The sequence below is a fragment of the Chlorocebus sabaeus genome, chromosome 17 (assembly GCF_047675955.1).
Source record: "Chlorocebus sabaeus isolate Y175 chromosome 17, mChlSab1.0.hap1, whole genome shotgun sequence".
NCBI classification, from domain to species: Eukaryota; Metazoa; Chordata; class Mammalia; order Primates; family Cercopithecidae; genus Chlorocebus; species Chlorocebus sabaeus.
This window is the reverse complement of record NC_132920.1, coordinates 42,411,793-42,436,718: the sequence shown is the minus strand read 5'-3', so window position 1 is coordinate 42,436,718 and position 24,926 is coordinate 42,411,793. Positions and strand designations below refer to the sequence as shown.

The window sequence follows — 24,926 nt, the reverse complement described above, 5'->3', positions numbered from 1 at the left end:
CCCAGGAGTTCAAGGTTATAGTGAGCTGTGATCACACCACTGCACTCCAGCCTGGGCAACAGAGAGACACCCTGTGTCTATTAAAAAAAACAAACAAACAAACAAAAAAAAAACAACTTTCTACTGTGGAGGAACAGGGACAGAGGCCAGAGGCAGATGGTGGGTTGTTTCATGATGGGGACTATCAGGGCTTGTTAGCATGATTTAGAAGATTCTCCAGTGGAGAGGGCATGGTCAGTGATGAGGAGAAGGGGGAGGCTGAAGGCGGAGAAAGGGCCTGTGCTGCAGACTCCAGGTGGACAGGAGGCCTTTGAGAATTCCTCCTCCATTGTCACAGGAAGGAAGCCTGAGGCACAGTCAGTGTGTTCTGCCCCATCCCTTTCCTTGTAATGCTTGGAGAGGAAGGAAGGGAGGTGACAGGTCACAGGGGAAGGAGGTCCTAGAAGCTGAGCAGCCAGGGACTCTGTCAGACCATGCACCCCTATTCCCCCTAGGACACCCGGATTTCCAAGAACTCAGATCTCCTTCTAAATTCTACACACCTCTCTCTCTTTATTTTTAGAGTCTTCTTCAAGATCAAAAGCCGAAATGCGCACATGAAAACTCACAGGCAGCAGGAGGAACAGCAGAGGCAAAAGGCTCAGAAGGCGGCTTTTGCAGCTGAGATGGCAGCCACGATCGAGAGGACTACGGGGCCCGTAGGGGCGCCAGGGCTGCTGCCCCTGGACCAGCTGAGTCTGATAAAACCCATCAAGGACGTGGACATCCTCGACGACGACGTCGTCCAGCAGTTGGGAGGTGTCATGGAAGAGGCTGAAGTCGTGGACACCGATCTTCTCTTGGATGATCAAGATTCAGTCTTGCTTCAGGGTGACGCAGAACTATAAAGCCCTGTGTGTCACTTAGAGACAGTGAAAACCCACGGCCTCCGTCTTCATTAATCAGGAAACCTGGACTGCCTGCTTGTTTTGTAACCCTTTTAAACTACCTGTTTTAAAAGTGGTCATTTTATTCAGGTTTAGAGAAAAAAATCCCATTTCTTTTCCTTTTATTTAAAAAAAAAAAAATGTTTTTGTGGGGGGTTGGGGGAATAAATAATTGGCACAACTATCTTTAAGAGGTGTTTCATCTGGGCTACCTTCTCATGAAATCATTCCTGGTAGGGACTGAAGCTGGCCTTCATGTTTCATTGCATTCAGATGTCAACCATCCCGGTTGCCTTTTATCCCAAAGCTTGCTGTGAGTGTGTGTGTGTAAGAGGCAGGCGACCCTCTTAGTACTGGGGTCTTGGGGCCAACTTTTCCCATCAAGCGTTACTTTGATTCTGTTCTGACCTCATTCCGTAGTTTGCAGTAAGCATGGCATCTTCGCTTGGAGATACTATGCTAGGGGCAGCTCTCCAGGGCCAAAGCAAGCCCTGCTGTTACACAGCTCTCCTCCAGCACACGCGACATGTGAGGAGATGACCAAATGTGAAAATAGGTTTCCCCTGTGTTGCCTGTCATCCTTTGGGCCGTTCGCAGGAATGGAGTACTGTATAATTTTAGGCTTTCATTCCCAGCAGTGTTTACTGAGGACCTGGTTTTCTACAGCAGGTGCGTCCTGTCCTCTTCTGTGTTCCCTGGGGGCTGGTCAGCTCCAAGTTGTGGGCCGCAGAACTGTGTTTCAGCATGAACTGACTAGAGACCCATCTGGAGGCAAATATTAAGTTGCCAGGACTGCTTTCACTTTAGGGTGATTGAAGGACACATATTGAAGTACCCAGAATGCCAGAAAGTGTTCTATTGCCCAAAAAACAAATCAGAAAAGCCTATTCTTTTTTGCAACACTGTTAATGATTAGTGGAGTTCTGAAATTACTTTATGCCACTTGGAAGTACTGTGAAACCGCATTCACTGGGATTTTGCTATAATTCACATCCGCTGGACTGAAGTTTACCTTGATGTTAGCTATAAGAAATAGTTTTCTAACACATATGATAGCAAATACAAGACAAATAGCATTGAAGGCCAACCAATATGGCTTCGGATACACCTTAACTATAATGTTTGCATTCAAACAATGAATGTATTCATTACAAGTCACTTACCAAAGTACTTCTAGACTTCTCCAACCTTCATGACTTTGCTCTGCTTCCTCCTGTCCCTGTCAGCAGGGTTGCTGTTTGTACTTGAAGGTAATAAACCTGTAATCCTTCAAAAATGCCATTTAGCCCCAGGCTTCTGAACTGAGTCAGACTGACCCATCCCACCATTAGGGCAAAAGTCAGGCTGGGACACAGCCCCAGTACAGAGAGGATCCTGCTTCACACAACTCCCCTTTCGGAGTTAATGCAGCGTGATTTCCTGGGCCGGTGTTTTCAGGCATCGCCCACCCCAGGTATGCTGGTTCCCAGCTCCACATAAATGTGCCTATCACGCTGGGCCACTTTGCTGACACATTCATAGCTTGACATGAGAGAGAATATCAGCAGAAGCATGAGAGTAGGACCTGACGTCTTTGACTCTGCAAAAGCATTTAGCACACACTCATGGCGGGGAACCAGCTGTGAGCCACAGCAGCCCCACACAGGCAGTGGTCTCTGAACTTCAGGAAAGTCATGAACAGAAGAAAAACTAAAATTCTTTTCCATCCTATTTTCAAAGAAGAGGTCTTGGCGTTTTCCTACATCTTTTGTTCAGAGGGGGAAAAAAAGTTTCATTTGCTGCCATTTCAGAAAGGTTATGCTATCCTGTTTTATCCAAGCAGTCGTGAGTCAAGAACTGCCTGGGCAGTGTGCATCAACTTTGTGGCCAAGCCATTACAGCTGTCATATCCTTGGCTGATCGTCTCTCCCAGGGACTACTGCCCTCCACTTAGTGTCTGAGGGTGAGCCTAGAAGGGTGCTGCTATTGGGTCTGTGGAAACTTATCTATCAAAGGAGCAAACATCCAGAAAAGTGTTTATAAAGCAAATGTATTGCCTCTGTTTAGAGATTTGCCCAGCTGTTCCAGTTTTAAACATTAAAAAATAAACTCAGTTGCCATGGCAAAAATAGAATGCACAGCTTACTTTTAATTTTCCACGCAGTATAGCATAAGGATTTTTGACTTGAAACAACCAAAGAACTCCTCCATAACGAGACAGTTCAAATTCCTGAATTAGTATTTCTTGACTATCAACTTAAAGAATGGACTTCCTAGGACAATGTTGCACTTTTTTTTTTTTTTCTGAAATAATTCTGCCTGCATGTATGTGTTGTGTTTTAGCTTCTCCCCTTACCCCACCCCAAAGAACTTTTCTTCCTAATGGTTAATGTCTCAACTCGGTTACTGTTTACTATCAGATGGTTTTTCATTAGTGAATTTAGACCTCTTTGAGAAAGCTTGTATATAAAAAGTTAACAGATATATTTTATGGAAAAACCCATCTTATTTTCAAATATATTTAACTGCTGTTATATTTTATTAGAGGAAGGTTGTAAATATTTTCTAGGAGTTCTATTGTAAAGAAAAGTATTTTTGAAAAAAATTAATGTAATAAAAAGGAAAACATTTTTAAATAGTGGTTGTGATTGCTTCCTGTTCTGGCTTCGTTATGTTCTATTCTCAGCAGATGAATTGCATGCCTTCCATATCAGGATGTAATTTATTCAGGTTTGCACTATTATAAGTTGACATCATAATATCTAGTGTGCTTAACTGTATTTTCCTGGAATGCAAGTCCCTTGGTCCATATTAAAGCACTATGTATAGCATATTCATAATTTTTCTTTTGTAATGTGTGTATTTTTAATAAGGATTTTATGTAACATTTTGGCAAAAAGAGGACAGTATTTTCTAGTGAATTTTATAATAACATTTTGCTAAAAATGTTTCTTCCTAGGTCAGTTTTTGTTAAGGTGAACCAAAAGTCTTATTTTACCAGGGGTTTAAAAAAAGTTTGAAGCTTGAAAGCAAAGTTATATTTAAACATCATATGTAACAAATAAATAAAGATGTTTTATAGACTTGTCCTAAAAAGGTGCATTCCTTAAAAAAAAAAAAAAGACAGAAAGAAACTGGGGCATTCTAGGTTGTTTCCCCTCCAAGTGATAAGCTTTTTTTTGTTTTTTTTTTTTAAATTGTCACAATGCTTCTTCAGAAAGGGAACCAGGGAAATTTTATTTAACACATTCTAATCATTAGCCTTCTCAGAAAGTTATTACAGTTCCTATAGACGGGCATTCATCAAATGGAGATGTAACCAAATAGACACTGTCATATTTATTTGTGAAAACCTGATTCAATATTGCATCAGCTGCTCTGAAAATAAAATATTATCTTTTTGCGTTTCGTTTGGCTTAAATATTTCTTCTTTCTAGCCACTGCAATGACTTCTCAATGCTGGATAAATGCTAGTTTACCTGTTAATTGGTTTCTGTAGACAACAAGTTTAACTCTGCTGATCAAATTTAATGCTCATTATTAAAGTGTTCCCCAACTCCGGAGACAAAGACATACATTTCTGCTATTCAAGCAGTGGATGAACCACTTGGGGACTTGGTGGTCTCTAAACCTTATGACTCAAACTGCGATTCAAGGGAGCGCACTGTGACACACAGGTGTCTTACACTAAATCCTCCACAAAGTCTAAGTCCACTCCGATTTATTTGCATTTTAAATCTGCATTTCCAAATTTGAGTAAGTATGTTTACTTTTTTTTTTTTTTTTTTTTTGAGACAGAGTCTTGCTTTGTTCCCCAGCCTGGAGTGCAGTGGCATGATCTGGGCTCACTGAAGCCTCCACTTCTAGGTTCAAGCAATTCTCACAGGTCAGCCTCCTCTAAGTCCACCCCAATTTATTTGCATTTTAAATCTGCATTTTCAAATTTGAGTAAGTATGTTTACTTTTTTTTTGAGACAGAGTCTTGCTTTGTTCCCCAGCCTGGAGTGAGTGGCACGATCTTGGCTCACTGAAGCCTCTACTCCTGGGTTCAAGCAGTGCTCACAGGTCAGCCTCCCAGGTCGTTGGGATTACACAGGTCATGCATCACCACACCTGGCTAATTTTTGTATTTTTAGTAGAGGCGAGGTTTCGCCATGTTAGCCAGGCTGGTCTCAAACTCCTGGCCTCAAGTGATCTGTCCAAGGCCTGCCTCGGCCTCCCAAAGTGCTAGGATTACAGGTGTGAGCCACTGCACCTGGCTGTGTGTTTACTTTTTTTTTCCCCCCCCCAAGACTCTCACTGTCGCCCAGGCTGGAGTGCAGTGGTGCAATCTCAGCTCACTGCAAGCTCCGCCTCCCGGGTTCACGCCATTCTCCTGTCTCAGCCTCCCAAGCAGATGGGACTACAGGCACCCACCACCACGCCTGACTAATTTTTTGTATTTTTACTAGAGACGGGGTTTCACCTTGTTAGCCAGGATGGTCTTGATCTCCTGACCTCGGGATCCACCCACCTCGGCCTCCCAAAGTGCTGGGATTACAGGCATGATGTATGTTTACTTTTTTGTGGTCAACAGAAAACTACAGAAGAACTGAAATTCTGGATTTCATACAGAAGTTTACAGAATTTTACAAAAATAAATTTGCTTTAAGTGGGGAATGCCTATTCAAGACCTTGATCTAGATTCTTTTGGAGGGTGGGAGGGTCGAGGGGGGTTGTTGTTGTTTTTAAATTCATAGAGACGGGGTCTCACTATGTTGGCCAGGCTGATGTTGATCTCCTGGCTTCAAGCAATCCTTTTGCCTTGACCTCCTGAAGTGCTAGGATTACAGGCATGAGCCACTGCACCCAGCCTCTTTTGGATTTTTTTTCTTTTTGAAATGGAGTCTCACTATTGCCCAGGCTGGAGTGCAATGGCACCATCTCAGCTGACTGCAACCTCCATCTCCCGAGTTCAAGGGATTCTCCTGCCTCAGCTTCCCAAGTAGCTGGGACTATAGGCACGTGCCACCACACCTAGCTAATTTTGTGTGTGTGTGTGTGTGTGTGTGTGTGTGTGTGTGTGTTTAGTAGGGATGGGTTTCACCGTGTTAGCCAGGGTGGTCTTGATCTTCTGACCTCGTAATCCACCCGCCTCGGCCTCCCAAAGTGCTGGGATTACAGGTGTGAGCCACAGAGCCTGGCCTCTTTTAGTTTTTGACTTAGTTTTAGCTGTTTACTTTAGACAACCTATACCCAATAAAATAGCTATTCCTCTAGAAACTGTGTGACTTAGCCAGTGTTGTAAATTTAAAGTCTATTTCAGGAAGCCTAATCGGAAGTTTTTTTCCTACTTTTATTCAGTCAGTCAATCCTCATGAGTCACCATGTACCAAGCATTATTCCATACTGTATTATACATGGCAGAGAAGAGTATATAAAGATGGCTGCACATGATTCCTTCCAGCCAAGGAATTTAATACCTAGAAAGACATATGGGGGCCTTGGAACAGATTCAGTTCCAGCATTGAGAAGAGCCCTATCAATATTGGGAATCCTCTCACCATCGCCCACACGTACACAGCAATTTATAGCAAGTAACTGTGTGTTCAATGAGTTACCTCGCCAGTCCTCCAGGTATGCTCATCCATGTGTGCATTTGGCAGAGACAGAACATGTGTGTAAATCCTGAATTCCATTTACTCCCTTATCTACCATCCTCAGCCACCGTCAGCGAGCTGAGATGTGCTCTAGGAATGTGAATGAGAGTTCATGTTGACATAGCAAAGCATAATTAGGAAGATATTTTAAGAAATTGAATAATATATTCCTAAGAGAACCATAAGTGATCTCTGAATTGCAGATATCCCTGTGTAAAGGAGCCAAAGGGCTGGGTGCAGTGGCTCACTCCTGCAATCCCAGCACTTTGGGAGGCCGAGGTGGGCAGATCACCTGAGGTCAGGAGTTTGAGACCAGCCTGACCAACATGGAGAAACCCTGTCTCTACTAAAAATACAAAAAATTAGACGGGCGTGGTGGCACACGCCTGTAATCCCAGCTACTCGGGAGGCTGAGGCAGGAGAATTGCTTGAACCCAGGAGTCAGAGGCTGCAGTGAACTGAGATCGCGCCATTGCACTCCAGCCTGGGCAACAAGAGTGAAACTGTCTCCAAAAAACAATAATAATACAAACAAAAATTAAAAAGGAGCCAAAGGGCTGATTACTTCCTTTATGTAAGAGAGGATCTTTTGGAAAGGGCTATCTTTAAAAACAGAACAACCGGCACAATCAAAATATGATGAACTGTAAAATATTTGATGTATCTGTTTATTTTTTCTGGACATAAAGCAAGGTTTACTTGCATCAACTCTCTAGAATCATCGGACTCCTGCTCATCTACATGAGGTTGGGTGTCTAGAAGTTTATGCTGTAGGAAAGAGATGCTTAACGGATAGGCCAAGCTTCAGAATGCTATCCATGCCCACATTTCATGCCAAAGAGCACTGTTCTCAGCCCTACTCTTGGCAAAACCTGACGTTGCTCCTTACAATGACTTCTACTTAGGCCCTAGCAAGTTGGCAATTGACCCCAAACCATTAGGCCCATAGGCCATTTGGTGACACATTTGGCTCAGCCCAGGAAGATGAGAGGACCAAATCAAATTCCCACATTTGAGAGTATGAATGGAGAAACTTGATGAGCCAAAGCAGCAAGTAGTGGCCACGCAGAGTCCTGAGGAAGCAGAAACTATTGGTAAGCAGTGAAAGCCCATCACTAAAAATAACACATTTGGCCTCAGGAGTGAAGAGGGTATCCCAGTCCCTAAGACTGTTTAAAGCAGACCTTTCCAGTTCCATAGCCATCTGGACCACACAAGTCTTTAAATATAAGCCCCTATTTCTTTTGGAGTGGTGCTAGGGTGGTGGGTGGGTATTTCTAGTCCTATTATCGAAGAGATTTAAATAGAACTGAACCTTATAATAGAATCAGCACCAGCCCACTGCAGTGGTAGAAAAGGCACTGCTTTTAAGATGGTTATTGGTTTAGCTGTAACTAACTTACCATATGACCTTGAGGGAGTCATTTCACCTTGGTTTCCTCATCTATTAAATGAGGACAAAATCCATGTCTTCTGGTGAGGATCAGAGTAGGCAACTTAGGTGAAAGTCGTTTGCAAGCACTATGGTTGCAGAACACTCACCCAACTGAGGCTACTCAAAGGGGACAGAGGCAGGCTGAAAGGCCTCACAGAAGTGCTATTTGGACAGACTGATGCAAACTTTGGAAGCAGCAACAGAGTTGGGAGTGGGGAGGCTGTTGGAAAACCCCATTGGCTGAGGGAAATCCCCTTAAATGTCACAATTCAGAGAGACTGATTCTGAGAAGGGCACTGGGCAGCCTGCCAACATGGGGCATCACTGAGTCCAGCAGAAGTGCACACAGGTGAGCCCGGGTGTGGTGGCTCAAGCCTGTAATCCCAGCACTTCAGGAGGCCGAGGTGGGCGGATCATGAAGTCAAGAGATTGAGACCAGCCTGGCCAACATGGAGAAACCCCATCTCTACTAAAAATACAAAAATTAGCTGGGCGTGGTGGCGCATGCCTGTAATCCCAGCTACTCAGAAGCTGAGGTAGGAGAATCACTTGAACTCGGGATGCGGAGGTTGCAGTGAGCCAGGATCGCACCATTGCACTCCAGGCTGGGCAACAAGAGTGAAACTCCATCTCAAAAATAAATAAGAAGTGCACACAGGTGAAGTGTGCTGTTTCCATACTCTGGTGCAAGGCCGCACTGGAATCTCTGCCACACCTCAACATGAACTGAGTTCTAGTAAACAGAGGCCAGTCTGAGGGGCAGGAAAACTGGTTTCTGCTCCTAGACCTTTCCTATCTCCTAGATAGGTGTGATGTTGGGTGAATCATTTCACCTCTTCTTTGGTTCTCTTGCCTACAAAATAGGGTAGTAATAACTATTTGTGGGGAGAAAAAAAACAACTTCATATGTGTATGGTTCTTTAGTTGGATGCTACAAAATATTCTCATAAACTTGATCTTTTTATTTTTAATCTCTCAACAACCTTGTGAGGCAGGTGAAGTAGAAACTTAATGGCACAGATAATGGATAACATCTATAGTGTATCAGTACATGGCAGTATTGTACTAAACACCATACATTGATATTGCATCGAATTCCCAAGCAACTATTGGAAGCAGGAACTACTGTTATCCTTTTTTTTTTTTTTTTTTTTGACATATGAGAAAACTGAGGCTCAGGGTAGGGAAGTAACTTGCTCAAAGTCACTCAACTAACTGGTAAACCTGGGATTAGAAACCAGATCTGATGATAAGGCTACAGTTTTCCATTAAGCTAAAATGCATATGTGAAAGCATTCTGGGAAAATAAAACTTAGAAATGTGCACAAATGGGCCAGGTGCAGTGGCTCAAACCTGTAAAACCAGCACTTTGGGAGGCCAAGGTGAGAGGATTGCTGGAAGCCAGGAGTTTGAGACCAGCGTGGGCAACATAGCAAGTCTCTGTCTCTACAAACAATAAAAATAAAATAAAAAATGGTTGCAAACACCTGTGGTTCTAGATACTCCAGAGGCTGTGATGTGAGGATCACTTAACCCCAGGAGTTTGAGCCTGAAGTGGGCTATGATCAAGCCAGTGCTCTCCAGCCTGGGCAACAGAGTGAGACACTGTCTCACAAAAAAATAAAATCAAATAAAATAAGACAATATGGTATTATAGAAGCAGACTTTAAGATGAGAAGAAAATAAAAGGAAAAATAAAAATAAATTTTTACAGATTTACGCAAATGGAAGAAGTTTTTTTTTGGAGATGGAGTCTTGCTCTGTTTCCCAGACTGGAGTGCAGTGGCGCCATCTCAATCTCGACTCACTGCACCCTCTGCCTCCCAGGTTCAAGTGATTCTCCTGCCTCAGCCTCCCAAATAGCTGGGATTACAGGTGCACACCACCACAGCTGACTAATTTTTGTATTTTTATAGAGACAGACTTTTGCCATGTTGGCCAGGCTGGTCTTGAACTCCTGACGTCAGGTGATCCACCTGCCTTGGCCTCTCAAAGCGCTGAGTGCTGGAATTACAGGTGTGAGCCACTGCACCTGGCCTTTTCTTTCTTTTTTTTTTTTTTAGACAGTCTCATTGTATCTCCCAGGCTGGAGTGCAGTGGCACGATCTTGGCTCACTGCAACCTCCATCTCCCAGGTTCAAGCAATTCTCATGCCTCTGCCTCCTGAGTAGCTGGAACTACACGCACATGACGATGATATTCCACTAATTTTTTGTATTTTTAGTAGAGATGGGGTTTCACCATGTTGGCCAGGCTGGTCTCGAACTCCTGACCTCAGGTGATCCACCTGCCTCAGTCTCTCAAAGTGCTGGGATTACAGGCGTGAGCCACCGCGCCCGGCTTGAAGAAGTTTTTATTATAGCAAATCCCAGTTATAAACATTTTTACTTGGAAAAAATTATGGTGGACATTAATAACTAGACAAAACACTTTGGCTTGTTGTAGGTGAAGCTAGTCATTGTAAATTCCTAAATACAAGAGTAACATAAGGAAATGAATAATTTAGAAACATCAGTAGGACAGTGGTATACAAAATGGATGGAGCACAAGAATTCCAATTCGTGTGGGGAAGGAAGAAAGGATTAAGAACCATAATTAGAAAGCCATTGCAATAAAGTAACTGAGTGGCAACTGGACCCAATGGTAGTGGCCGACTTTTCTTTTTCTTATTATATATAGATTTTGTTAAAATTTTGAAAAATGCAAAAAAAAATTGAAAAATGCAAAAATAGGAAAATAAATCACCCATTACTGAAGTAAATGGTGTCAATACATTAGTTTCAGTCTGGGCTTGGTGGCTCATACCTGTAACCTCGGTCCTTTGGGAGGCCAAGGTCAGAAGATCACTTGAGGACATGAGTTTGAGACCAGCCCACAAAATAACACGGGCAATATAACGAGACCCTGTCTCTACAAGAAAATTAAACAAAAAATTAGTTGGCTGTGGTGGCACACGCTTGTAGTTCAGCTACTTGGGAGGCTGAGGCAGGAGGATCACTTGAGCCAGGAGTTTGAGGCTGCAGTGAGCTATGACTGTGCCACTGCGCTCCAGCCTGGGCAGCCGAGTGAGACCCAATTTCTAAAAGGAAAAAATAACTAAATACATAAGAGTGTGTGTGTGTGTGTGTGTGTGCGCGTATACTCACACAACAATTTAAAGGTGAAAACATTAATGGGGCTTGGTAACTATCCACACACTGCCCAGAGCAAGGCTGGCCTCCGCCAGCCAACTGTCCCGCCCTCAAAAGGCACAGGATCGTGTCTCTATGGTTGTTCCAGCGTCGGAACATGAGGATGTACTCTCTCCTTTTGCGGAACTCTATGGTCTGAGGACGCCGCTGTAACGCCGGAAGCAATCCTGAGAGGTCGGGACCGACAAGATGGCGGCGCGGACAGCGTTCGGGGCAGTGTGCCGGCGCCTCTGGCAGGTACTGGATGGGCTAGGGAGACTAGGAGGGCTGACCGGGATAGTTGCCTTTAAGTTTCCCAGCCACCAGCCGCTTTGCCCATCAGCATTTTTCCTGATATTTATCCCTCATCTCGCGCCGTTTACATGAAAGTGACGAGAAAAGGGGCTGGTTTTATCAGAATTCTCTCATGGAATTAAACATAAGTTAATGAGTTCAGGCAAAGATAGGAACAAGAATAATCGTAGAATGTCAAAGCTGGAAAAGATTTTGTACTTTCTGTGTTCCAAAACCCTTCTTTTACGTTTGCAAAATAAACTGAGGCTCAGAGAAGACAGGAAATTTGCCTCGCGAAAATTAAGAGGCTGAGCTGGTGCGAGATCTCAAACTCTTCCCATGGAACTAAATTGAGATGCTTTCCTGGCATCCAGGTTTAGAGGAAGGTCTCAAGCCAGAGGAGTGGGTTAGATATCCTCTGCACAGTTATTTGGAGGAGGAGCAAAAACTTTTCAGCAGCGGTTCTCATGCTTTTTGGCCTTGGGACCGCTTTACACTTTCGGAGTTGAGGACTCCAAAGAGCTTTTGCTTTTGTGGATTTTAGCTATCTATATTTAGCTTTTTGGAAAATAAAACTTAAGAATATGTATTGATTTAAAAGTAACACTCATTACATGTTACAACACTTTATGAAAAATATGTTTTCTGAACAAACGAGTAAGGAGCAGCAATGTTTTACATTTTTGCAGCTCTCTTTAATTTCTGGCTTAATAAAAGCTAGATTCAAATCTGCTTCTGTATTTAATCTTTTTCTATGTCACACCTCAGGCTGTCACGGGAAAACTTCACTATACACTAGTAAGAGAATGAGTGTAAAAGTTGTAAGTAACATCTTAGTTTTATGAAAATAGTTTTGCCGGGCGCGGTGGCTCAAGCCTGTAATCCCAGCACTTTGGGAGGCCGAGACGGGCGGATCACGAGGTCAGGAGATCGAGACCATCCTGGCTAACATCCTGGCTAACACGGTGAAACCCCGTCTCTACTAAAAATACAAAAAACTAGCCGGGCGAGGTGGCGGGCGCCTGTAGTGTCAGCTACTCCGGAGGCTGAGGCAGGAGAATGGCGTGAACCCGGGAGTCGGAGCTTGCAGTGAGCTGAGATCCGGCCACTGCACTCCAGAGCAAGACTCCGTCTCAAAAAAAAAAAAGAAAATAGTTTTGATTTCCCGGACCCCCTGATAGTGTCTGAGAGACCCCACAGACGTCCTCAGACTACAGTTTGAGAACCACTGTTTTTTGTTTTGTTTTGGAGACGGAGTTTCGCTCTAGTCGCCCAAACTGGAGTGCAATGACACGATCTCGGCTGACGGCAACCCCCGCCTCCCGGGTTCAAGTGATTCTCCCGCCTGAGCCTCCCGAGCAGCTGGGATTACAGGCATACGCCACCATGCCCAGCTAATATTTGTATTTTTAGTAGAGACGGGGTTTCACCGTGTCTGTCAGGCTGGTCTCGAACTCCTGACCTCAGTGATCCGCCCGCCTCGGCCTCCCAAAGTGCTGGGATTGCAGGCTTGAGCCCCCGCACCTGGCCTGAAAACCACTGTTCTTAAGAAAAATCAGATGGTATTAGAGGTTGAAATTTTTGAACTGCTTTATTAAGACAAATTTACCCAGACAACCCTCCCTTCCAAACCACCACCACCACCACCCCCAACACGTGCACACACACTCCCTCTCTCTCTCTCTCAAGAAATACAAAGAAAAAATGCAATTGAAAAACTAGTTTGACCGGGCGCAGTGGCTCATGCCTGTAATGCCAACACTTTGGGAGGTCGAGGTGGGCAGATCACGAAGTTAGGAGATCGAGACCATCCTAACTAACACGGTGAAACCCCGTCTCTACTAAAAATAAAAAAAATTAGCCAGGTGTGGTGGCTCATGCTTGTAATCCCTGCTACTCGGGAAGCTGAGGCAGGAGAATTGCTCGAACCCAGAGGCAGAGGTTGCAGCGAGCCAAGATCGTGCCATTGCACTCCAGCCTAGGCAACAAGAGCAAGACTCCCTCTCAAAAAAAAAAAAACAGAAAAACTTCTTAAGATTGATTCGTGGATGTAACAGCACTTTAGACTCCCACTTTTTTTTTTTTTTTTTTTTGAGACGGAGTCTCACTCTGTCGCCCAGGCTGGAGTGCAGTGGCGCAATCTGCACTCACTGCAAGCTCCGTCGCCTCCCGGGTTCACGCCATTCTCCTGCCTCAGCCTCCAGAGGGGCTGGGACCACAGGCGCCCGCCACCACGCCCGGCTAATTTTTTTGTATTTTTAGTAGACGAGGTTTCACCATGTTCACCAGGATGATCTCGATCTCCCGACCTCGTGATCCGCCCGCCTCGGCCTCCCAAAGTGCTGGGACTACAGGCGCAAGCCACCGCGCCCGGCCTAGACTCCCACTTTTAAACGCAGAGGTTTATAAGGCTGAGCGCGGTGGCTCATGCCTGTAATCCCAGCACTTTGGGAGGACAAGGCGGGTGGATCACTTGAGGTCAGGAGTTCAAGACCAGCCTGGCAAACATGGCGAAACCCTGTCTCTACTAAAAATACAAAAATTAGCTGAGTGTGGCATTGGGCCCCTGTAATCCCAGCTACTCAGGAGGCTAAGGCAGGAAAATCGCTTGAACCCAGGAGGTGGACGTTGCCGAGAATGCTCCTCTGTACTCCAGCCTGGGCGACAGAGCAAGACTGTCTCAAAAAAACAAAAAAGCAGAGGTTTTATAGTGGGAGAACGTGACTGAGAAGTGTAATATTCTTGCTGCTCTTGCACAACTCGATTGTGGAGTCACAGGTATAATTGTTGGGAGGGAATTTTCTATGCAATTTTGCCTGAAGAATGGCACATACCTCTTACCACCTTGTATTGTACCTGATTTCCTTTTTCCTTTTCTTTTCCCTTTCGGTGCAAAGAAGATTATAGAGTTATGATTTGTCTCTATCTTGAGTAAAGAGAGGAAGGACAATAAGCTAACGATAGGCTTTTAAAACATGGCTAGGTGTTGGTTCGCTCCTGAAATCCCAGCACTTTGGGAGACTGAGGCTGGAGGATCGCTTGAGCCCACGAGTTCAAGGCCAGCCTGGGAAGTATGGTGAAAACCCATCTCTACAAAAGTACAAAAAATTAGCTGAGCCTGGTGGCCCGTGCTGTACTCCCAGCTACCCGGGAGACTGAGGTGGGAGGATCACCTGAACCTGGGAGGTCCAGGCCTTGATCATGCAACTGCACTCCAGCCTGGATAATAGAGTAAGACCCTGTCTCAAAAAAAACCCTGAAAAAACAAACAAAAACATACTTAGGTGACCATCAGTTGTATTAATGAAACTTCACTTATGCTAAACTTTTTTTTTTTTTTTGAGATGGAGTCTCGCTCTGTCACCCAGCCTGGAGTACAGTGGCACGATCTCAGCTCACTGCAGCCTCCGCCTCCCAGGTTCAAGCGATTCTTCTGCCTCAGCCTCCCAAGTAACTAGGATCACAGCCGTGCCACCACCATGCCCGGCTAATTTTTGTATTTTTAGTAGAGACAGGGTTTCACCATGTTGGCCAGGCTGCTCTGGAACTCCTGACCGCAAGTGATCCACCCACCTTGGCCTCCAAAAGTGTTGGGATTACAGGTGTGAGCCACGGCACCTGGCCTTATTTTCATCTTCATTGTGTTTTTAAGGATCCTATTGTGTTTCCACTTTCTCGGGTTACACTTTAAAATCTCAGGAAAGTTTACAGGAAAAAACAGTTAGCTATTATGTTATATGCAGTAGTATAGCTTGTTTCCTAAAACTGGAAAGTCATGTTCCACCAGGGGGAGCTGAAGGTAAAGGATTTGGAAATGTGGGTTTGTTGTAGCTTGTGGCACAACATGCTACAACCTGTTGGGTATAAGTCACAGCTCATATTTCAGTTCATTTATAAGCTAATTATCCCAGCCAAGCTCAGAAATATGCATGCTTTAAAAGATGTATGAAAGCATCAAAAGAGGGGTACTTTAGAATTTTTATTCCAACTCTTAACAAGTTATAAAAACAAGACATTTTATTGCTTAAAAATATTCAGGCAAAATAAGTATTTACTGAAGTACAATTAATTTGTAAAAAAAAAAAAAATGGGAAAATAAAGTCACATTTTTTTCTTGATGTCTACATAATTCATAGCTTTTGTAATGTGAGAATTGTTTTTTTGAAAAAGTTTTTATTCCTAAACTTTAAAATAGAGATTCTCTAGTATTTTGAGACTGCTTTTTTATCATCAACTCTACCATTGTCCTCCTTAATTTTTTTTTTTTTTTAATGAAATTTAATTTGGCCATTTTAGTTACCCCAGTATCTTCATCTGAAATAATGAGGTAACCCTTTAGTTTTTAGTGGAAATTATGAATGGTTTGGTAGTTGACTTTAATTCTAACACATGTCCTACTTTTTTTTCTTTAGGGATTGGGGAATTTTTCTGTAAACAGTTCTAAGGGAGATACAGTCAAAAATGGTGGCTTTCTTCTGTAAGTAAACAATTGGATGTGCTAAACTGAACAAAATAGGTTATTGTGCTATTTTACTTAGGTTTCTCTTTTTTTCCCCACACATAGCAGTACCAATATGAAGTGGGTACAGTTTTCAAACCTACATGTTGATGTTCCAAAGGATTTGACCAAACCTGTGGTACGTACTCCCTGTTCCTTGGTATAAGGAGCTACATTAGCAATAGGTTTTCCTTATTATTTCATTGGGGTTTTTTTTTCCCCCAAACACTCTATGAATAAAAAAATTTTGTCCTAGAATACTGGCAAATGCACAATGCGTATATTCTCTTAACTCCCTGGATTGTATTATCTTCAGGGTATCAAAGTAAGTTCTAAAAGAATAAATTATTTACCCCCAAATAACTGTGCTAATTAGCAGTCTCTTGCTTTTAGCTTGGCATAATGGAAGAGTTGTCAGAATTTGTGATGTAGAATACTTGATGTTATGTTATGGAAAAGTATTTTTCTGGTAGCCTTCAAGTCTTTGTTTTCATTTTGTGTATTAAGCCTGGGCCTGGACGGTGCTTTATTGTTCACAGTGAGAAAATGCATTAGCACAAATAATAAACATCTAGAAGGAACTCGGTAACCCTGTAGAAGCTATGATTTCATCAATCCAGTTTTTGTGTTACTTGTAATTTTTAAAAATCCTTCCGTTTCTACCCCTCAAAAATATTAACAGTTTGGGATTTTACAGTTCTAGACATTTGTCTTATTTTGTACTTATTTGGTACTTATTTTGTCTGTGCACATGTCTAGTTTACTGCTCTTTTTTTTTTTTCTATCTTTTCTCTTAATAGATACTGGATATTTATTTATTTATTTTGAGACAGAGTCTCGCTCTGTCACCCAGGCTGGTGTGCAGTGGCATGATCTTGGCTCACCTCAGCCTCCTGGGTTCAAGCAGTTCTCATGCCTTAGCCTCCCGACTAGCTGGGATTACAGGCACGCACCACCATGCCTGGCTAATTTTTGTATTTTTAGTGGAAATGGAGTTTTGCCATGTTGGCCAGGCTGGTCTCAAACTCCTGGCCTCAAGTGATCTGCCTGCCTCAACCTCCCAAAGTGCTGGGATTACAGGCATGAGCCACCACACCTGGCCAGTACTGGATATATTTCTATGACAGTACATTTAAGCCCCAGTCTGCAACTCACATGCCTGCAGGAGCCAGGCCTATAAGAAAAGGTTGCAGAATTGGCATGGTGTGCCACTGTCTTTATAAGCAAGACAGCAGCTACTTACTCTAGCCACTTGTTGCCCTGTGGGAAATCAGACCTAGTGATGCCAGCTTGTCTAAATCTTCCAAGCTAAACTGAAATCCAGATGTTCTTGTGAAATCTTCTGATTTTTAATATTCCTAACAAATTCAAAGTATCTTTTAACACCCTATAGGGATCAGTCAGAAGAATCTTGAGGCTATATTCCCCCTTCTCATCCCTCAATTCATGACACAGGCTATCAGTATATTCTGTTCTTCCAACAACTCTTTTTGGGGTAATTGAGAATGGATATCTAGCTTTCTGGCTAGTAAATAAATCTCCTTTCAGGAGTGAAGTGATTTAATTCTGAATCATCGGATTAGTAGTATAATTTACTGTTTAATGGATGAATGAAATGAAGGTAATTCACCTCTTGGAAGAAAGTCAGAAGTGTCAAACCCATTATTTCTGAGGTCTTTAGGTATTAGGGTGGAAGAGGTAGAAGTTATAGGTACAGTCAGCATCATATCATTTTAATTAGAAATGAGTAATTTGTTTATTAGGGCAGGCAAAACATACATGAATAAAACCTAATATGAATAGAACTAGCTTGGCTTTGTATAATAATGTTTTATAATTAATAAGCGCTTTAATCTGTGTTTTCTTATTTTTTTCTTAGAGAAATACTGTGGGCTATAGCATAGGTTTACCCTCTTTCATATGTGAGGAAACCAGTGTGCAGTGAGATGAGATGATTTGCCCGTTGTCCTTCAGCTACCATTAGCAGAGTTTAATTCTCAGTCCAGGTCTTCTGACCAGGCTCTTTTTGTTAGGAGACCCTGAAATCCTTTCTCATTGTGAATTTGAAGCTGAATAATTATTTTAAGTTGGAAAGTTCCTTTAGTAACTTTATGGGCTGCCTTGAAAATTCTTTTGATTCACGCTGTATTTTAACAGATTCTGAGGCTCATTGTCCAGATCTGAACATGAAAGTATCTAGACACTTCAGCTAACAGTGCTGTCACTCAGTGTTTTTCTCCTCATTTATTAGTAAACTCTGAAGTTTTTCAATTGAGGGTAATATGTTAAATTTGCTAGTTATAAATATAAGAGGAACTAAAATTGAAACTTTTCTTTGGGATTGTAGATAACGATCTCTGATGAACCAGACACATTATATAAGCGCCTGTCGGTTTTAGTGAAAGGTCACGATAAGGCTGTATTGGACAGTTATGAATATTTTGCTGTGCTTGCTGCTAAAGAACTTGGTATCTCTATTAAAGTGTAAGTATGGCCTTTCCTGATCTGACCTGTTCGCTACTATGATATGATCAACCAGGAAAATAGTGCTCATCCCAGGAAGGTCTGAACTCTTTTTTTTTTTTTTTTTGAGACAGAGTCTGGCTCTGTTGCCCAGGCTGGGGTGCAGTGGCGCAACCTCAGCTCATTGCAACCTTTGCTTCCTGGGTTCAGGCAGTTCTCAGCCTCCCGAGGAGTAGCTGGGACTACAGGTGCACACCGCCATGCCTGGCTAATTTTTTGTATTTTAGTAGAGACGGAGTTTCACCATGTTGCCCAGGCTGGTCTTGAACTCCTGAGCTCAGGCAAATTGCCCGCCTCGGCCTCCCAAAGTGCTAGGATTACAGGCGTGAGCCACCATACCTGGCCCAGTCTGAACTTTTAAAGTAGGATAGAAACTCTTGGTGGGTAGAGTTTAAGCTTGTCGTATGTTATCCTAATCAGGATCATGCCTTCCTGCCCACTGGAGTTTTTAAATACTAGAGTGAGTAAACAAGGAAAATGAAAGAAATCCTTTTTCTAGAAATTGCACAGATGTAAGGAGACTTAAGAAGGCCATGTTTCTGGGATCTCCGTGGAGCAGGGAGGTGGAGTGGGTGAATGAACAATCTTTTTAGACCCTTTGGATGTGATGATTTGGGGCTAATATATCCATTGTTTCAAATCTTCCCTAAGAAACACCACTCACCCAGTAATTCTTGCTTGAACAAGGTAAGCTTCAGATAGCCTTGGAGTCACTGCAGGGTCAAGCATAACTGTCTCCTTTGTCTTGTCATCTGCTCCTTCTGCTGTTGAATAAGGCCCCATCTGGGGCTTTGGCAGTCTGACCGTCTAACAAAAACAGAAGGCCACAGTTTCCCAAAATAGACTATAGTTTTGTTATTTCGATGTATCTGTAGATTTTCCTAAAACAACAGACATATAGCAGGTGTTATAACTGTGTCCACCACACTAGTGCTGCTCTTCACAATTCATATGTTTGGTCAATAAAAGACTAAAGGGTATAAAAGCAGCAGGTGTGTGTGTATGCATGCGCACTTGACATGCCAGGGCTTATTTTTGAGCCTGTGGGAAAAAGCTATTGCTGTCTGCAGTGTTTATTTTGGCCTGAGATTTATGATAGCAGTTGTTGTTCCAGATGACAGTTTTGGCAAATGGAAGTCTGTAAATGGTACTTAATGCCTATAATTGAGTGTGAGTCTGACCTACAAAATTATGGAATTATGCTTTGTTATCATAGTGACTCAGGTTTTGTTTTGTCCATTAATTTCAGACACGAACCTCCAAAGAAAATAGAGCGATTTACTCTTCTCAAATCAGTGCATATTTACAAGAAGCACAGAGTTCAGTATGAAATGAGAACACTTTACAGATGTTTAGAGGTGAGTGTATTTGAGAAATTCTGACATTTTTGAAATACCAGAAATTCACACCAGCATATAACTTTACCATTGACTCGATTGACTTCTTTCAGCAAGCCCATGTCTGTTGGTTGTACAGAAGGTAAATATCTTTTAGTGTTTATGGAAGTGTCATGGTAGGAAAAGTAAAATTAAATGAAGCCATCCTTTAGAGTAGTGCGTACCTTAATTCAGGAATGCAAATTATGCCAAGATAGCATTGGAATAATTTTGCTCATATTTCAAAAATTCTAGTTAAGTTTTTACACAGTTCTAATAACTGTTTCACATACTAGCTGGATTTTCCATGTCAGTGATGCACAGCATTAGATTTTTCATTCATCTGTTACTCATTTGTGCTTCCATTAGTGCCAGCACAGTCTTGTGCTTAAGGAGAGCATGGGTTCTGGAGTTAGACTGCCAATGCCAGAATCCAAGTTCTGGTACTTGACAGCTGTGTGACATGTACCTCAATTCCTCCATCTATAAAATGGGAATCATAGTGGTACCCATCTCAAAAGGTTAGTGTGAGAATTAGAATGGAAAATTTATGTAAGCACTCAGAATACTTTGATCACATAGTAAGTGATTGGTAAATATTAAAACAAGCACTCATACATCTTTTATATGGGAAGTACTGTACTAGTCATTGAAGGCATAAATATAGTAAAGTCATGGTCCCTACTCTTTTTGAGATAGAGTCTCACTCTGTCACCTAGGCTGGAGTGCAGTGGCACAGTCTAGGCTCACTGTAACCTCTGCCTTCCAGGTTCAAGCAGTTCTCCTGTCTCAGCCTCCCTAGTAGCTGGGACTACAGGTGTACACTACTGCGCCTGGCTAATTTTTGTATTTTTAGTAGAGATGGGGTTTCACCATATTGAACAGGCTGGTCTTGAACTCCTGATCTCAGGCGATCCGCCCACCTCGGCCTTCCAAAGTGCTGGGATTACAGGTGTGAGCCACTGTTCCTGCCCAGTCCCTACTCTTAAAAAGAAAAACCCAAATTTTATCCACCTGTGTCTGAGGGAAACATCTCTCATAGTACACACAGAAAACCTTATACTAACTGTATCTTATAATCTAGTCCTTTTGTCTTCAGTTGTTTTGTGAGCCTCTTGAAAGTATACTGCTTTGATACTATGCTTGCCAACGGTGTTCCATGGAGCCCAGGTTTTAAGGCAGCTGCATTTTGGAAGAAGAGGGTTTCTGGGCCATGTTGCCCCCATGCCGTCAACCAAAGGATTCATACTTTTTTTTTTTTTATTGGGATTTTACATAAGATTCTTTATGGGAGGCCAGGCGCAGTGGCTCATGCCAGTAATCCTAGCACTTTGGGAGGCCAAGGCGGGCGGATCACTTGAGGTCAGGAGTTCGAGGCCAGCCTGGCCAACGTGGTAAAACCCCGTCCCTACTAAAAGTACAAAAAAAATTAGCTGGACATGGTGGCATACACCTGTAGTCCCAGCCACTCGGGAGACTGAAGCAGGAGAATGGCTTGAACCCAGGAGGCAGAGGTTGCAGTGAGCTGAGATCACATGTACTCCAGCCCGGGCAACAGAGTGAGACTCCATCTCAAAAAAAAAAAAAAAAAAAGGTATGCTTTAACCAACAGCATACATGAATCATTTTCATGTTTGATGTTTTAGTTAGAACATCTAACTGGAAGCACAGCAGATGTCTACTTGGAATATATTCAGCGAAACTTACCTGAAGGGGTTGCCATGGAAGTAACAAAGGTATAGCTTGAATTTCTACCTCTTTCAGCTGGGGCAGTGGGGAGTGGTATCTGTATTGTTGTTTTGATACACTGCAACCTGGTCCTGGCCCACTGAGTAGTTTGCCCTAACCTGTGGCAAACTGGGAGACAGTTGCCACAGTGGTTGGGGGCTATCCACCCCTTGCAACAGAATCCTGCCATTTCAGCCCAAGTCCTCCGTGAACCACCTCTGAAGTTCTCCCTCCTCAATATTAGTTGTCTAGACTTGGGGATCCCATTAAGTGGCAATCCATGAAGATCGTTGAGGATCAAATAGATTATATATGTGAGAGTGTTTTGTAGACCATCAAGTTTCCTTCTTTCCATTTCAAAACCCTATAGAAAGACTAGGGGGATAAAAGAAAAAAGTAAAGAGGATTTGACCAAATTAATAAGTCTGATTTATAGCCAAAAAGTTCTTTTAAATCCACATTATAGTTTTGTTTCTCTCTTTTTTTAGACACAGTTAGAACAGTTACCAGAACACATCAAGGAGCCAATCTGGGAAACACTATCAGAAGAAAAAGAAGAAAGCCAGTCATAAAGCCTCGGGGAGGCCATTTGTGCCTGAATTTGGGATAAGGGTGGGCCAGATGAGTATGTTTAAGCGGACAGTGCTTCCAGCTGAGATGATTTGAGTCTGCCTAACTGTTCCATTGAGTTCTCGTGCCTTCATCAGCTGAGAGCAGGGAATGGAACTTTTAATGGAAGAACCACTTTTATCTGTTCTTTTTATACATGTCATTGTTTCAGTTCTGATTTCAACAAACATGAGCAAACCACTTTGACTCAAAGTGGAAAGTGAAAATTCTATTTTGTTATGCTACTAGTGTTCAATTATTAGTTTGCACCATTTTTAATTTATGTCAGTTGAAGAATCTGAAAATAAGTGCTTGAAGTGTTCACACCCTTATTTTTTTTTTTTTTTTTTTAAGATTCCTGGAAGGAATCTTTGGTTAATTCAAATTGAGCAGTTAAAGTTTTTGATATTTACCTTTGTACAGGCTGGGATATGCTAACTTGGGGGTGGTAACCAACCAGTTTTATCTCATTTAAGCATTACATTTTGAAGACTGTGAATATACTTTACAGCAGATCAAACACTATGGCATGCATTGACCTCTTCTTGGAGCCCAAAATTTTATAGAGTTGCCTACCGGGGTTACTGTAATGGAATTTATGATCTTAAGAAATTACTAGTTATATTATTTATCCTATGATTCATTCATTCAATAAGATTTTATTGCATAAACTTTGCATCCAGCACTGTAGTAAGTACCCAAAATTGAATAGAAATGATGGCTTTTGAAAATTGCGCAAAGCAGGCCAGGCACAGTGGCTCACGCCTGTAATCCCAGCTCTTTGGGAGGCCAAGGTGGGCGGATCATGAGGTCAGAAGTTTGAGACCAGCCTGACCAACATAGTGAAACCCTGTCTCTACTAAATATACAAAAATTAGCCGGACGTTGTGGCGCATGCCTGTAATCCCAGCTACTCAGGAGGCTGAGGCAGGAGAATCACTTGAACCCTGGAGGTGGAGGTTGCAGTGAGACGAGATCGCGCCACTGCACTCCAGCCTGGCGACAGAGCGAGACTCTGTCTCAAACAAAAAAGAAAAGAAAATTATGCAAAGCATAGATAAAATTTTTTCTTTATTAAGCTTCTCACTGATAAGCCCTCTTTCTTTTGGTAAATGTCACTCTGTTAGGAGATGTCTGCTTTTCCGTGAAATGAAATAGTGGCTAAAGCCCTGAAAGAGGCAAGACTACAATGGGCTGAAACAGTTGGTATAGCAACCCCGGAGAAGTGCTTCATTTTCTTTTTATAGTAGAAGCAGGTCCATATCTTTTGTGGTTTCCTTCACATCTTTGGAGTAGTTATGACTTCTCAGTTTTTCCCTCCTTAAACTGCACTGCCTGTTCTCTTTTCCTGACATGCTATCAGGTATCAGTGTGTTGAATACATGCTGCTTGTGTATCAGACTTATGTTACTGTCATTACCATTAAAAGAATTACAGCCTTGTGCCCCATGACCTTCAGCTCAGTTGTTGACTGTCATTCATGAATGCCTAAAGCATACTTACACCAGGTATAAGCCTCAAGATCAAGAACTAGTCAATAAAACATGAGCAACATAATGGTAACTATGTGTAGCAAAGCAGCAATTTATGACACATTGTCATCTGAAGTAATTCTTTAAAAATAAATATAGACCCGGCCAGTCGCAGATGCTCAGGCCTGTAATCCCAGCACTTTGAGAGGCTGAGGCAGGTGGATCACCTGAGGTCAGGAGTTTGAGACCAGCCTGGCCAACATGGTGAAACCCCATCTCTACAAAAAATGCAAAAATTAGCTGGGCATGGTGGTGGGCACCTGTAATCCCAGCTACTTGGGAGGCTGAGGCAGGAGGATTGCTTGAACTCAAGAGGTGGATGTTGCAGTGAGCCGAGACTACACCATAGCACTCCAGCCTGGGTGACAACAACACTTTGTCTCAAAAAAAATAAATAGGCCAGGCACGGTGGCTCACGCCTGTAATCCCAGCACTTCGGGAGGCCGAGGCGGGCAGATCACGAGGTCAGGAGGTCGAAACCATCCTGGCGAACACGATGAAACCCTGTCTCTACTAAAAATACAAAAATTAGCCGGGCGTGGTGGTGGACGCCTGTAGTCCCAGCTACTCAGGAGGCTGAGGTAGGAGAATGGCGTGAACCCGGGAGGCGGAGCTTGCAGTGAGCCGAGATTGTCCACTGCACTCCAGCCTAGGCGACAGAGCGAGACGTCTCAAAAAAAATAAAATAAATATAAATCCACACCTAAACTTTTTGGGACTTTTTTACAGACACTATAAATCACTTTTATAGTGATTTATAGCATGATGTATGCATGCTCACCTCCAATTACTTCTATATGAGCTCCTTCAAAGGTGTGTGCATCCACTTCCAGCTATTTCAGACCAAATTAACCTGTAAACCGAAGTACTTAGTTTAGGACTTCCAATTATATGTTAAAACCTTGACTTAAGATAAATAAGCAAATGAACTACATGTGCACACATGCACTTGGGAAAAACTAGCAGTATTTCTTTCTTTTTTTTAAAGGTGGAGTTTTGCACTGTCACCCAGGCTGGAGTGCAGTGGCGCGATCTCGGCTCACTGCAACCTCCACCTCCCAAGGTTCAAGCAATTATCCTGCCTCAGCCTCCCAAGTAGCTGGGACTATAGGCATGTGCCACCACGCCCAGCTGATTTTTGTATTTTTAGTAGAGATGGGATTTCACCATGTTGGCCAGGATAGTCTTGATCTCTTGACCTCATGATCCGCCTGCCT

General features: G+C 42.8%; 2 protein-coding genes across 26 annotated transcripts in view; both read left to right on the top strand.

The window, feature by feature from the left end:
* TRERF1 (transcriptional regulating factor 1) overlaps positions 1-4,314 on the top strand; it is a 227,221-nt gene extending 222,907 nt beyond the window's left edge. For all 23 annotated transcript variants that reach the window (XM_073005981.1, XM_073005985.1, XM_007972567.3 and 20 more), the window contains one exon: positions 563-4,314. In XM_073005981.1, the coding sequence (XP_072862082.1) occupies positions 563-887 (325 nt within the window). In that variant the 3' untranslated portion in view covers positions 888-4,314. The remainder of the gene's footprint in view (positions 1-562) is intronic.
* A 7,009-nt stretch (positions 4,315-11,323) lies between these two features.
* On the top strand, positions 11,324-23,635 carry MRPS10 (mitochondrial ribosomal protein S10). 3 transcript variants are annotated; one of them, XM_007972574.3, is made up of 7 exons: positions 11,324-11,407; positions 15,856-15,920; positions 16,011-16,080; positions 18,289-18,425; positions 19,714-19,822; positions 21,487-21,576; positions 22,057-23,635. In XM_007972574.3, exons 1-7 carry the CDS (start codon positions 11,360-11,362, stop codon positions 22,138-22,140), a joined length of 603 nt encoding a protein of 200 aa, XP_007970765.3. In that variant the 5' UTR covers positions 11,324-11,359; the 3' UTR covers positions 22,141-23,635. The 3 variants fall into 3 exon arrangements, with proteins under 3 accessions (XP_007970765.3, XP_007970764.3, XP_072862076.1); XM_007972573.3 differs by having other exon boundaries at positions 16,008-16,080; XM_073005975.1 differs by lacking the exon at positions 11,324-11,407 and adding an exon at positions 14,843-14,861 and having other exon boundaries at positions 16,008-16,080.
* Positions 23,636-24,926: the final 1,291 nt, after the last annotated feature.